Source organism: Trematomus bernacchii, unplaced genomic scaffold (assembly GCF_902827165.1).
Source record: "Trematomus bernacchii unplaced genomic scaffold, fTreBer1.1, whole genome shotgun sequence".
Lineage (NCBI taxonomy): Eukaryota > Metazoa > Chordata > Actinopteri > Perciformes > Nototheniidae > Trematomus > Trematomus bernacchii.
In genome coordinates this window covers 849,956-865,832 of record NW_022987821.1, presented here as the reverse complement: position 1 = coordinate 865,832, position 15,877 = coordinate 849,956, and the positions used below count along the sequence as shown (strand labels likewise).

The 15,877-nt window shown below is 43.5% G+C and overlaps 1 protein-coding gene across 1 annotated transcript in view; it reads left to right on the top strand.

Moving 5' to 3' along the window:
- Window positions 1-14,561, top strand: part of LOC117499105 (prospero homeobox protein 1-like) — a 30,106-nt gene extending 15,545 nt beyond the window's left edge. The window contains exons 6-7 of the mRNA XM_034151403.1: window positions 1,388-1,582; window positions 12,770-14,561. Coding sequence (XP_034007294.1) covers window positions 1,388-1,582; window positions 12,770-12,955 — 381 coding nt within the window. The 3' untranslated portion in view covers window positions 12,956-14,561. The remainder of the gene's footprint in view (window positions 1-1,387; window positions 1,583-12,769) is intronic.
- Window positions 14,562-15,877: the final 1,316 nt, after the last annotated feature.

The following is a 15,877-nucleotide window of genomic DNA, read 5'->3' as shown; positions in this document are numbered from 1 at the left end:
TAAACTCTTTTGTGGGTCAAAACACCCCCCAACACACACAATTTCCCCCTGCTTCCAATATGCTTTGCAAACCCCCTTTGCTTCTGCTGTGACACACACACACACACACACACACACACACACACACACACACACACACACACACACACACACACTCCAAGCCTCCCAATTATGCTCCATTATGTCACCCCCTCTGACCGCTCCTGAAAAAAATATCCCTTCCCCTCACCGTCCTCCTATGCTAGTCTCTCTCTCTCTCTCTCTCTCTCTCTCTCTGCATTTATTTTTCCATGCTGCCTCGCTCTATTCATCTCTCTCTCGCTCATCCCTTGTTCCTGTGAGACAATGTCTTGTAACAATACCGAGCTTAATCTCCGTATCAAAGCCGTTTTTCCCCTTCACCGAACACATACACACACTTTCACTGGGCACTTTTTCTCTCCACGTTCCGTTTCTTATGAGGACGAGATGAGTGAGTAGATACGCAGGCGCATGAATAGAGTCATTGAATTCTAGATGGTTGTCAGTTTTAAATGAGATTTTTAAATTAGAAAATATCTGCTTGTAGGTCTGTCCCTCATTCATACAAACTACAACCAAAAAAATAACATTTTGTTTTGAAAAATCTGCATCCTGGGACCTCGTTTGTTTCCAGTGCAAATTCAAATGATGTGCACTAAGTGTCTTGCTTTTGTACTTGTATGTGGTTTGATCCAAGCCGTTTCAGATCACTTTGTTGAAATATACTTAAATGAAATATATATGAATCAGAATTGTAAAGCCTTACTTTGCTCTGTGTGCTTAAAACAGCTTAAATGTCTTAATTTGGCAGAGGTCCTTTGCCTTGTACTGTCCAGGCCTGCAGGGCAAGAGCAGTGTTTAATGAGAGCCGTTTAATGTTGCTTCAGCTTAGTCTGGAAGCCCATGATGGCGTAACAATAAGATCATATTTGGGTCATTCTTGTTTGATTATAGGAAGGTTTCCAGAGGCCGATTATTTATCATTTTATTTCACAACAAGGAGCCCTCAAGGTGCAGACAGCCTTTTAGTGTCTAATGAGGTGGATATGGAGTATTCTTAACTGTGTGTTAACTGTAGGGATACTTTTGTATAAACAGAGACCCACATGAGAACAAATATACGTTTGTGGACTTTGTTAAAAATGTACAATTTAGGGTAAATTAAGGTTTTATTCAAGGACACACAAATATAGTTATGGTTATGTGTCATAATCCAAGGTTAGCAGTCAAATAGGGATTCAGGTCATGTCACATTAGATGAAATACCACCATGCAAATGAATGTGCAGCACCAACAGGAAGCAGCATTCAGCGGCAGAGACATGTAACCTCTAATAAAACAGATTCTGTTCTTTCTCTGACTTCAGTTCAATCGATGCATCACCTCCCAGCTGATCAAGTGGTTCAGCAACTTCAGGGAGTTCTACTACATTCAGATGGAGAAGTTCGCCCGGCAGTCTATCAACGAGGGGGTGACCTCTACAGACGAGCTGGCGGTGGGCCGTGACTCCGAGCTCTTCAGGGCGCTCAACATGCACTACAACAAGGCCAACGACTTTGAGGTTAGTCTGGTTTTTATATATGATTGATTTGTATTTTTCAAAAAAGATATATTGCCTGGGACAAATATTAAGAATCCCATCATCAAACTGTTACTTAGCTCACTTTCTAAATTGAATTAAAAGTGGATTCAGCACAACGCTCACACAGACGTCCTCTACCAAGTCAGCTGTTCAGAGCGCAACAGTCACCTCACGATTCTGCTGAGGTGTGGATGTCGCAGTGTGTGTGTGTGTGTGTTTGTGTGTGTGTGTGTTCGATGAGGCGAAAGAGGACGCCGCTCGAGGCGCGGGTGTCCTTGTCAAAGCGATTTGCAGAAGTCACATTCGCTCCCTCACTTGTTCTCTCCCAATATTGGTCTAAGGGGACCTGAGGGCCCTTAAACTATTCAACGTAACATCAGCAGCATTTAGATGTCCATTAGCACACACACACCTCAACGCTGACACACACACTTTCCTCTTTTGCCTAAGGAGAGAAGCATTTGAGCTAAGTTGGAGCTTAAATGCACAGAGAGAAAGATTTTGCAGACGCCAACAAACACACAGAGACGTCGAGGTATCCGAGTACTCTGTTTTCCGAGGAATGAACAGCGAATGCTTTGCATAGCGAGAGTCAGGTAGCTTTGCGATGGTGTGTATGTAAAGAGCTTGTACAGGAAACACACACATGCAAATCATTTCTGTGTGTTTGTTGGGCTTCAGGGGGGGTTATTTGTGGGGACTAAGGTTCATACTGAGGTCAGGGGTATGAGAACTATGACAATGGCTTTGAATGTTTAACACATCTCAAAAACACTTAGTGCCAAGAGTACCACAACGTATACCATAAGCTTCGTTAGTTTCAGGTCATTACCGTGCAGGAAATGAGTGCACTGGAAAGCAGAAAACTAAGAACTTTTACATTCAACATTTAGTTTCATTTGTATAAATACAGTTCCAATAGAAAGAGACTCAACCCACAGGAAACATTCAACCAAATTGGAAACATGGGTAACCTGAACAGTTCGATTGAATTGGAGAACACCAGCAGCACCAAAACACAATCGTTATAAGACACATTGACACACAGACCTGAGGTCAGCAGCAACAAAATGGCGCCATGTGAAGACCCAATCCTACTGAATATAATCTTGACCCGCTGCGACTCAAGCCTGGTTGATTGTTATGTTATAAATATAGGGATGTGTGGTTACCAGGCTAGTTTGCAGCCCTATATCACTGTGATCAGTAAAGGATGCTGACTTCACTAAAAGACCATAAAGCCATGGCGTGTTTGCAAAGGTAGGTATAAATCTTTTCCTCTTCCTCCTCTCCCTTAACCTCCCTCCTTCCATCCCTCCACCCTGTCGTCCGCCCGCCCTGAGGGAACATTACCGGCTAGGGACCCTCTCTCTCTCTCTCTCTCCCTCTCTCCCTCTCTCTCTTTCTCCCTCTCTCTCTTTCTCCCTCCCCCTGTGTCAAACTCAGAGGCGTGAAACTGGAACCATGGCCGATTCAGCAAGTCTCGCGACACACACACACACACACACACACACACACACACACACACACACACACACACACACACGTCTTCTCCTTTTGCCAAATTTAGCATCATCAGAGTTCCACCTTGGTTTGTCCCCATCGCACCCACCTCAACTCCTTCCCTCCTTTTCTTTTTTACTCTTTCCTTGCCTCCTCTCCTTCCTGATGAATCTGTCCTCTGCCGATTTTGTTTATCTCGCAACCTGCTGTCCTTCTACTCTTATTCCTTTTTCATTTAGCTTTGTCCTATCCTTTGTCCCCTGCTGCCTTTTTCCTCTCTCCTTGTATCCTTTTAAAATCTTATTCTTTTCTTTTCTCCTACACCCCATCTTAAACTCCTCCGGAGTCTCTTCTCTCTGTTACTCCCCCCTCTCTCCCTCTCAAAACGTTCCACCCTTCACCTGTCTCATCATCATTTCGTCCTCTTCCATAACAATCTGCTCTTTGTCAAACGACCTGCCAAGAGAAGACCGTGCAAGGTTAAATCATTTGCATTTTCTCATGTTTTCCTGGTTGAAAAAAACCAAACATAATCTTTGTCAACAATGTCTACATGGTGGATAAGTTAGTGTGTCCTGTACGATGGGCTGGGAAACAGCTTGTGTCATTAGTTAACGCACATGGCCAGCATTTTAAATAGTCATAGTAGATTAATGCCGTGGAAAGGTGAGTGTAATTTGTCCGTGTGTGTGTGTGTGTGTGTGTGTTGTCTAGTTGGCGTGAACAGGCCCCAGTAATTATAGCAGCTTCATTAATTACCTCCTCATCTCCTCTCCAGTCACATTCTTTCAACTCTTATTTCTTGTTTACCTCTCTCCCTCCCTCACTGTCTCCTCTCTCCTCCCCCCCCCTTCCCCCAGCTCTGAAACAATGTTGTCCTAATTGCAGCTCTGCCCATAAACTAATGAGGAAGGCAAAGAAAGGAAGGAGGCAGGAGAATGGGAAAGGAAACAGGGAATAGTCTCACCTTCAAAAAGAGACAGAGAGACTTCAAGGTGTCAGCTTCTCCCTTCTGCCAAGAGGAAGAGAAACCTTTCCTCTCTTTTTTATTCCCTGTTTTATATTGAGACAAGTCTGCCAGCAGCATTGGGCATTCCAGTCTTAACTTGTGAGTGTGTGTGTGTGTGTGTGTAAAAGTTTTGATATTTGAAGTACACCGGTAACTGCAATATGCCAGAGCACATTCACCGCTCAGAGAGAACAGAAAGGGATGGAGTTGTAATATTTGGTGTGTGTGTGTGTGTGTGTGTGGCGGCTGAGGAGGGACAATGAGACATTTGACGAAGCCTTCTCGAGGACATTCTCATCTTTCCAGTTCAAGGATCCTCGCTGGCTCCGTCAGCGCCAAACCACGGCACAGCTGCGCCACACACACACACACACACACACACACACTCATTTGTGTTCGTCTGAAAGAGCAGAGATACCGTCCCTTGAAGGGTGGGTGTGGCTGCTACCAAAATCTGCCCTTTGACTTGGAGCCAGCCGTACACACACACACACACACACACACATACACACACACACACCTGGAGGCCACAGAGTGGTCACACACTCACATTTCAGGGCTATCTGGTTTCATAAGCTGTGCACTTTATGAAAGGCTCAACTTCTCATGTCTTTCTCCGCCGTTTTAGACTCTTTGTCGTTCTTTGTCTCTCCTCATTCATCCATTCACTCATCTCTGCCGCTTCCTCTTCACTCAAGTCCATGGAAAATGGGCTGAGCTCGACTCTCAGTAATCGATTCACAAAGTGGAGATTCTGTCCGATTCTCCCTTTTCACGGAGAATCCTCTCCAGCTTTAAATCACGTGCTTGGAGCTGAAGCTGTGTGTACTGTGCTAAATGCTGAAGCTCTAATCATTTTGTAATTAATGGCAGCAACATATGAAACAATAGTCTGTCTCCATCCGTTAGCCCCAAGTCCTTTCTCCTCGTGTCTCCATTCGTCCTCACCTTTTTCTGTCTTCTATTTGTAACCTACCCAGAAGGCAGACACACACACCCTCACCCGCGCACACACACATTTCAAAGAGTACACCTGTCCTCTCCTCCTTCTCGATCTGACTCTGATCTCTCCCTCATTCTGAGTGTAGGGCTTAGGGGCACTCACTACATCATACACACTTAGAGTTCATGTGTTTTTTACTCATAGACATGATTTATTATCTTTATTTGTCTATCCAATTATTTTTGAGACCCCCTAAACTATATTAAGAGAGGGTACCAAAGCACATGAGAATTATACATAAAACAACCAGTTCAGAACTAAAGACTTTCTTATATAATGTATCGAAACAATTTCCATTGGACCACAGCTAGCTGCAACCTTGTCTCCTTCACAATGTGTCGATGTGCTTTGCCAAAGACATTGCTGAGTAGGTCAGTGTGGGCGGATGGGCATACAAAGCTTAAGGTTCTGACACTGGAGACTGGGATTGGCATCCTGCGACATACTGTTAGCTGAAGGCTATTGAAACATTTATATTAATGCGTTTTGTCAAAATGATAAATATCTAAAAAAATTTACCAAGATGTGGATCTTTCCCTTACCGGGAGCTTTTGATGCCTAAACAGAACTTAAAAGTTATAGGGGCCAGGAAAATGAACATACATTTTTAGAAAACAAGGTTAAACACACACACACCTAAGCTCATAATCTACACACACTCTTTTGTTGCTGTCACTCAATGGCATTAAGAAGGTATGAGCATTAAGTAACTAAGTCTTCCTCTCTGTGTGTGTAGCTGCTTTACAGAGAGCGGTGTGCTACAGACAATGCCACCTGCCAGTTTCTGTCAATATAATTATAGCTATCTGCTTGCAACGTGTGTGTGTGTGTGTGTGGGTGCGTGTTTGACAGTGTGTGTCTTAGTATTCCAGTTGAGAAGAAGGCATCATCTTTGTCACTGAGCCTGATTGGAGTCACGAGGGGCGGCGTATGCGTGTGTGTGTGTGTGTGTGCGTGCATGTGTTTGGTTTTCCTGTGTGTGTGTGTGTGTGTGTGTGTGTTGTGCATGCAGTGATTCCCTTCCCCTGTCCCAGCTGTCTCCTTAGCTTTAACAATAGGCCTGGTAACAAAGACGTGGCCTTCAGCCTCTGTCATGTGATACGAGTGGTCTGCAGCCTCTCAGTCAGATGACCCAGGCTATTGTCCTCTATGGGTGACACACACTTGCACACACACAAGGAAGCCAAGAGCACACATAAGCACACACACACCAATCCAGGGAAACACAGCACGTGAATGGACGCACACACACACACACAAGATGTGACCACACACTTGTTAGATACAAGAAGAAAATGCACACACTCATGAGATGAGACACACACACAGACGCAATCTCAGGACGCAGACCCTTCCTCTCGGTCACATGCAGTGTGAACAAAGAGAAACTTCATTGCCATTGTCCTGGAGACAGTGAGATCAGTGACTGATTGACAAAAGAGCAGCTGAGAAAGGAAACATATTGCTGATGTCCCGGAGATACCCTCAGTCTCCACTTTACCTTTTCATTTGCTCACTTAGCATGGCATAGGATGTGTGGTCCTGACGCCGTGATGGATAGATGAGTAAGAACGTTTTTTTGAAACAATCCCCCCCTTCTCTGAAACAACATTGAGCCAGATACTGAATCCCCAAGAGCTGTATTTATCTTTGTGAGGAAAGTCTTAAGTCTTAAGTCGTGCCATTGATACTCAAGTGTCAGTAGCCCGAGGGCAATTTCCACAAACAAGACACTTTGCACTTTGTCGTCCAGGGAGCATTTGAACATTTCCTTTTCAAATCTTTGTTTATATACATAACATTGTTCTGAAAATTCAAACTAAGTAACCTTTTCAACATATGTGTAGGCATCAAATCAAGTCCTTTTTACTGTAGCCTGATTCGAATGTACGCTTATTGTTGCCTTACAGCTCGACCCCCATTTGTACATAGAAAAGTACACCGTGTACATGTCCCCTGTTTGTTCTGTCACATTAACATTATTATCTCAGATGAGGGCAGTTCAGCCCTCATCTGAGATAGAGGGCTGACCGCGGAGAACACACATGCGTGCAGGAGGGGTGTGTAACTGAAGTTTCAAACCAAAACAACACTGTTTTGAATACAAATGAATGAGAGTCCTCGTCATGACGGCATCTAAAAGAAGTGTGTGAGCACGTTTAGTCCGCTTCCCAAAATACATGAAGATTGAAATAGCTAAAAACGATGCAAATAGAGGAGGACAATTACTGTAACATAGATTCTACAAGAGTCCTTCTAAACTTCCTCTCCAACAATCATATCTAAAAAATACAAAGAAATACGTGAATGACCTTAAAGTGCCAAAGTATGTTTTCCCGTAGAATATTATGCTTGAAGGAGAAAAGTATGAAGAGGAATAGTGAAAGGTGGATTCTCTTGATGTGTGTGTGTGTGGTTGTGTGTGTGTGTGTGTTTGTGTGTGTGTGTGTGTGACATATTTTCCTGCCAGAGCGTGTGTGACAAGAGCCAGACCTGATAGCAGAGGAAAAGCTGGAGAGTGAGAGAGAAGAGGAGGAAAAAGGAAGCAGATGCTTGTGTGTTGGCATAAAAATAATATGTCCTCTCAGTTCAACGCACACACACACACTCTCACACACACACACACTCTCACACACACACACACATAGGCAGAGAGCATTTGTTCAGTCCACAGAAGGACTGCACATTAAAGAGTTCCAGTATTGTGTTCATGAGTACTGACCAACAGCAACGTGGACCTCAAGGCCACAGAACGAACAAATGGACGGCATTGACTTTCAAGGTGTGTTTGTACATCTCAAACTGAAAAGAGCACCATTGAGTAGAAGGACGGTTTTCAAAGGGACAAGTGAGCTAAATGATCAATGATCAAGCGGCGCACAAAAAGGCAATCTTGTAAAAAAAAAACGCTTTGGATCCGAATAAACCAGTGTACACACACTTGAGTAAACATTGTGAAAGTCTACTATGTTAATGGAGGGAGGTAAAACGACTTAAAGGGAGAGGAGAAGACACAACACACACACACAGCCTCTTTCTGTTTGTACACCTTGAGAACGAGACATATGGTGTTTGTACAGTGATTTCTTAAGAGCCTGGTTCTCCCGTTTGTGCGAGAAGCAGAGTGAGGATGGAAAGGAAACAGAGTGAGGATGGAAAGGAAACAGAGAGACGGGTGGAAAAGCAGGTGGAAAGACGTAAGGAGAGGTGAATAGGTAGAGTCAACCGAGGACACACACACACACACACACAACCCAGACGTCTCCATCAGCCTCATGTTGACAGTGTGCAGAGGGGGAAAAAAAAGCATTAATCCTTCAGGAGACAGAGGAGTGGTTTATTCACGAGAGAGGAGAGGAGGGGAGGCGGCAGGGGAAAGAGAAGGGGATCAATGGGGATGGGAGAAACAAGAGAAGGGTCAGGAACTTATGGACACATAATGAGGATAGGTGTCAAAGAGGTGGTTAGCAGAAGTTACGGAACAGGAAGAAGAGTCAAGGGTTTAGGACGAGATAAGACAAAAACCAGTGAGGTGGAACTATAAAACGACTCTTTTCTGATTATTATTATGTTCAAATAACTCGAGGAATTGGAGTTATTATTGTAGAGTACTCAGTGATTGATCTTTAAGGCATCAACACTTGCTTCCATAATATTGTCTGTAACTCCATTTAAGAGTTGATTATCCATTGTCTCGATAAAGTGTATGTTATGAGGGATGACAGTTGATTTCCCCACATGTGACAGACACGTTTTCTGTCTATTTGGGGATGTGTTCAAATGGGGCAGTGTGTTCATAAAGAAGCAACCTACTTATAAAAAGCTCTCCTGTCTTCTAAAAATATGTTTTAGTGCAACAGTGCCCTTTTGTTCTCGTGGCCTGCACTGTAAGAAATGACTGAATTAGCAGCGCGGACGTCACTGTTGCTAAGTGCTTAACACCGGGCCTTAGTGATGAAGTGATTTTCTTGCAGGGGGCGCTCTTTTTGTGTGACTGGTACCTGTTTATTGCAAACATCAGCAGCTACGGTTGCTACGACAACCTCTGAAGCACCACATATGCTACGTTAAGGAAAGGGCCATACCGTTAAATCAAACATAATATTTGTAAGCATGAAATAGTTTTGACGGTAATTGAGGTTGACACAACAGTTACATTTGTTGGGGAAAAAACGTTGCCAACTTTGTATTTGCGCTTCATACACTTTAATAAAATGGACCACAAGCAACGAACGACGAAAATGGTTTGATTGTTAAATCATCAGGAAAATCAAAAAGAGCCAACGTTTATGCGGGTGTCACTTCTTCACAGCGGCAAATGTGTTTGTCAGCACACGGAAACACATCGCTCTTAATGTCTTACGAGGAGTGTGATGCTTTTGCTTGTGATGTATACAAACAAACTCGGTCACTACGTCTCTCTACACTTACAAGGAGAGAGGAGGGGCCGATGAGAAGAGGAGAACGAGGAAGAGAGAGAGGGAAGAGAAAAGGAGGAGGGGGGCGTCCCAGTAGGCCTCTTTGTTGGGCAGCGATGTAGAGATTTACAGGCTCTTGTCCTTCTGTGTGTGTGTGTGTGTGTGTGTGTGTGTGTGTGTGTGTGTGTGTGTGTGTGTGTGTGTGTGTGTGTGTGTGTGAAGAGAGAGTAATTGAGCCTCCCTTCGTCCAATATTTACCCACCGAACCGGAGCAATCATGCGAATTATGTTTACTGGAAACCAAGTGTCTTTCTTCCTCTTTATCTTCCCTTCTCTTTCCCACTTTCCCCATTCCTCACCCACCCTCTCTCTCCTGGCAACTCCACGCCATATCAAGACTTGAGCCAGGAGTAAATCACACACACACACACACTTACACACACACAGACACGGGGGGAAACGGGCCCATCTGTATTGATGATGGCCTAATTTAGATCTCTTTATTGGACTGATTTACGACGGCCAGACAAAGCTGGGCATCTGGACCCAGGCGTGTGTCAGAGTGTGTGTGTGTGTGTGTGTGTGTGCTCAGTTGAGCTGATACCCGACCGGACACACAATATCCTCCCTGCTTAATTTTCATTTGTAGTTGTCCTACCTCTCTGTGAATGGGCCGTGTCCTTCTGTCTCCCCACTGTTGTCTCGTTTCTCTCACCGCTGCCACGAGGACGCACGTCATTCTGAAAACATTTTTTAAAAAACACCGATCATCACGCTGAACAAGGCACGCCGCAACACAAACACACTCAGGCCAGGGCCCTTCTAGGACAAGGTCACTACATCTCTCTCTCACCATTTGAGCTCATTGTGATTGATATCTCAATGCCGAGGATTTAGCTCAATCAGAGCATCCGGATTGAGGAGCGCACACATATTAACATCAGAAGGAAAGCATGAGAAAAAAAGACATTCTAGGAAGATGTTAAAAATAGTGGATTTGTCTCTTTTTTATAGATAATAACGCATTTGAAGAGCTAGACGATGAAGCAGGGATGTAATCCAGGAGGGGCAGGACGCCTCAAAGGCACATTCATCTTCAAGATCAAGCTCAGGTTTCAACTTTTATTTGTCCCAGCGGGGACATTCACAGAAACTATTAAAAACAGCAGCTTGACTTTGGGGCTTCCTCTATTTTCTTTCAGAGGTAAAACCAAAAAGGTTAAGCCTACAATTACAAAAAGGTTCTGGTTTGATAATAATAGTCTTTTTCTACTTTATTAAATGTTGTTAAAATAGATACATCTCGTCATTTCCATCTCATATAACAAGATTTCTTCAATCAACACAATTGCTGGGATCTCAAATGCAGCAGTGAAAAAGAACAACATGAATTTCACACAAACCCCAAATCAACTATAACCCTACTCCCTGGTTCCCTTACACCTACAGCATCTGTCAAACTGTAGGTCTAATAGGGGAAATCAGGTTGTATTTCACTTCCAAATACACTGGTTTGGATTTGATGAGCTTCATGAGACCATAACTGATCAAAATAATCAAAATTAGACTCGAACTTTTGTGAAACTTTTGTGTAAAACCTACCATGTCTGAATCGGTGTAGATATCACCTGTAAAGCTAAATCTTTGGGGTGAGTCTGTACGAAAAATAGAGTGTGTGTGTGCGTGTGCGTGCGCGTGCGTGTGCGTGTGTGTGTGTGTGTGTGTGTGCGTGCGTGTGTGTACAGTAGTGTCTATGGCAAGACAGTGACAGAGGGCCTCATAGAAATAACTGTGGTCTCAAGAGGCCAGCTAAAAAAGAGAGAGAGGGTAGGTGAGGGTAGACAGACTATATGAGAGTCCAGGGAATCATTTAGGGTGTGTGTGTGCGTGTGTGTGTGTGTGTGTGTGTGTGTGTGTGTGGGGTGATTCATCCGTTCTGGTTGCGGCTAACCTTGGCATGTCCTGCCACGCATGACGGGGACACCCAGACGGCTCTCTCTCGTCCTCTAGTAGGTGTGTGTAGGTGTGTGTGTGTGTGTGAGAGTGTGAGTTTGTTTGGGTGCATAGGAGCATGCACCTCATTTTGCAAAAGTCAGCCTCCTATGCGTGTGCCCAAGTTAGTGTGTGTGTGTGTGTGTGTGTGTGTGTGTGTGTGTGTGTGTGTGTGTGTGTGTGTGTGTGTGTGTGTGTGTGCGCATGTGCATCTGCATGCAAAAAAAGAGACAAAGAGGGAAAAAATGAGGGGGGAGAGTATCTAGTCAGGTTGTTAAGTGTCTTTGTATGATCTTGCCCCCGGGAGAAAGGGCACAAAAAGTGTGTGTGTGAGTGGGTGTGTGTGGGTGGGTGTGTCTGCCATTGTTCTGCTGTCAAACACTGCTATGAGCACACACACACACACACAGCATTAAAACCCACACGCACACGAAAAGCCCTGTGATGACAGTATATTTATGCCTGCATGTGGAAAGGACAATTGGATCCCGACAATCCCTTCGTACTTGTTTAAACTCTGCATCACACGCACACACGTACACACACACACACACACACACAGCTTTGACAGATCACAGACAACTGTTCACCTGCCAGTGTCAAGGACCGAGTGTGTCATCTGTCATTTTGTGTGAGCATAAGGAACTCTTGACACCAAACACACACGCGGCTGGAGGCTTTTAAGAAAGGGGAAGTACATTAAGGGGAAGTTGACAGCTGAAGAAGAACCTGCTACAGGAATAGTAATATATGGACACCTGACACACACGCACACTTAACCTAATTCTCGATAAGTTTCAGTTGCAGAATCACTTTTCTAATCTAGAAATTTGTCTATATTTAAACATGTTTGCATTTCAATCATGATTTTAAGTCATGTCCACTCCAGGCAGCGGCACATATGAAAAGTATATTAGAAAAGTGAAGAACTTGTCAAACTTCAGTTGCACTTAAGTGCTTAATGTAAAATATGTAGTGTAGAACAAGTACACCATTCTCAATTGAAGTTTGTATTATTTTAGTGCGGAGCTGTATTGTTTGCCTCGAGGTACTTTTTTCTTAAAAGACAATAATGCACTCCATATACACATGCTCATACAGAAGTAAAACAGTTCTGTATTTTACATTTAGGACATCGAAGGGGAAGGTGATTGAGTAGAAGTTCCTCATTAGTTCAAACAATCACTTATGATTCTCTCTTTTCTCTCTTCCTCTTTCCCCCATCCTTTGTTTCCCTTCAGGTTCCCGAGCGATTCCTGGAGGTGTCCCAGGTGACTCTACGTGAGTTCTTTAATGCCATCGTGGCTGGGAAGGACGCAGACCCGTCCTGGAAGAAGGCCATCTACAAGGTGATCTGCAAACTGGACCACGAGGTTCCCGATGTCTTCAAATCCCCAAACTGTCTACAAGAGCTCCTCCATGACTGACTTGAGGCAAAGAAGAAGGAAAGGCGACCCGGAAGGAAGACCGTGGAGAAACACGCTTTGGTTAGACTAGGTTCAGTAAAATGACGCTCTTAATGCGAGACTTGAAGTGGTTCTACTTGGAGGCTTCTGGAGAGATTTGATGATTTTGGTCAGCCCAACTTTTAAAGACAAACCTGCCCTCCAAATGTTTTATAAAGAAAAGAATATTCCTCTTGAAGGAGGCAGAGGGCTCAGAGTCAGACCAATGAAAGAACTGTGAGACTTTTATGAACAGTGGAAATTGAACTTTGTTGCACTTACAGAAAGCCCGCAACTCGTCCAAGCCTGCTCTTCATCCGCCTCTGGAGGAACACAAGGATGAGGAAGATGATGGATCCGGGGAGAACTGAAAATAAAGATGATAATATATATAAATCTTTTTATTGTGGATGTGTTTTAAGTTACATGGGCATTTTGGGGGGGAAAAAGTGATGTTTCTGTATTTTTGCTCCTTTGTATAAGCTTCTCTCCTATGAACCCCCAGTCACATAGACACACACACACACACACACACACACACACACACACACATTCTGAATAGTAAAGCACAGTAGCATTCCCAAATCCCCAAGTGAACCCAGAAGAACTGGACATGAATAAACTTAGTTGTTGTTGATTTAACTTTTTACTTCTCCCACTTCTTACTGTACTGAGACTTACTGGGTGTTTGTTTTGACCGTGTGGCTCTCCCTGCCCCCCCCCCCCCCCTTTACCCTTACTGCCCCTCTTGGCTCATGTTGCTTTCTAAATGAACTCAGATCTGGATACCACCAGTCCCATTTTGTCAGAAACAAAGTGAGCCGAGACAAAGTGTGTCAGTTTGACAAGTTCATCTCAGTTACTGCACTTACTATTTATTTCCTGTTCACCTATAAAGACATTTTTAATTCACATTTTGGTATGTAGAATTTGTTACAAAGTTATACACTGATTTTAGAGTCAGTAAAGAAAGAAATACACCAGTATGTATTGATCTGTGATAAGCTAATATCTTATAAGATAATATTTTCAATATACTGTATAGCGCTGATGCTGGATGAATTCAGCACACAGTATTGAGGACATGTTATTGATGTAACCATGTTGGTATTGATTTGGTTTTAAAACATGATTTGTATACAGACACTTGCTTATTGGATTATAACATTTCATTTTAAAACACTGGTGACCAATCAGCCGCACGGAAAATGTGGCTCATTCAGATATATCCGATGAAAACTCTCCTTCCTTATAAGATCCTTGAAACTGTAAGTCACCACAAAGCATCATGGGAAAACCTGATGTATCTCCTTGCCAAGGGGGGCAGCAGCTTGGGTCATGTGTGAAGTGTTTAAGGTTTTAACAGCAGAAAAAAAAAGACATAGGACAAAATGCTGATATTTGTAGCTTGTATAGATGTAATACTCTGATCACTCTGATATTGTTATTATTTATAATTGAAATAATTATTCCTATTAATGTTATTCTGATGATGATGATTATTATTAATGCTTGCTACAGATTTGACCAGTGGTTTACTCATTGTTTATCCATCACAACTGCAACCTGAAATAAATTATTCTTTGAAAAAAGGGTGTGATTGTTCTTTCTGTTTGCCCAGCAGAGGTGTAGAGAGGGTGTTTGCCTGCCCACACACACACCAAATCGCCATCAACCCAAGCGGTAACTAAGCAACATGATGGCCACTTTAACTCTGTCCATGCCCTCTCCCTCTCTCCTCCTCTCTCCTCTCTCTCTGGATTGTGTGGAGGGGACATGTGATCCCTTGTTGTTGTTGCTGATGAATTGAAAAGGGGAGCGCTGTGTGATTATTGTCAGCACAAAAGCCTCAAAAAGCTGCTGACGCCTAGATTAGCCAGTACAAAGACGCAGACACACACACACACACACACACAAAAAGACATAGGTGCAGACTCACACACACACACAAAGGCACGGGGACGAGGCCTGTCTGCCCTTGTTGCCCTATCCTTCTCTCCTCTATCCGCCCTATGTTCATCCTCTCTCACTGACATTACTCCTCCTATTCCGCTTTCTACCTCTCCTCTCCTCCTTGCCTCCCTTCTTCTAGGTTGTATTTCTGTCCTCCTGTCACACCACTTACCTCTCTAACAGTCTCAAACACACACCATGCCCTCTGTGTTGGCGCCAAACGCTAACTGGCACCACACCATCACCAGCATGGGATAAAGTGCCAGCACTCTGCCTGCCTTTTCCTCATCATTCTCCCGCTCTTACATACAGTACAGAAGCAAGGTGTGTACAACACATGGCTTCACACACACACTTCTGCCACTACTAGCATGTGTAGTTAATAAGGCTTGTATTGCCAGAAGTCCAATAAAGATGATGGCACAATAAACGGTTTATGGGTTTATGCAAAGTTATGGATCCTGTAATGATCTATGAAGGTGTTTTGTCTAAACATTAAGTCAAATTGAAAATCAAACTTACATAAAGTGGTAAGGAAGGCACTCACAAAATGAAAGCATGAGAGAAAAACAAGTCCACAGCAATATTAGAAGCTCTGTGAGGCTTTAAGCTATTTGCTAATGTCCGGATGTTTAGCAGAAAAGTACACATGATGCAGATAGCATTAGTTTTGCAGGTATTTGGTCGTTAACAGAAGTATTTGTACCGACCGACCTAATACAGGTGGTGGCGTTGCCATTTATGTGAAGAATAAGTTTAGTGTAACCACGTTGGTTTCCAAATCAATCAGTAAGCAACTCAAATGTTTTGCCTTACATATTGAATTGGCAAAGGGTCAACAGGTCATGGTGGTGGGCTGTTACAGACCCCCCTCAGCAGTCAAGGACTCTTAGTCTTCGTTAGCAAATCCTTTATCTCAACTTGTGTTGTGTCTCATCAAATGTGTTAGTT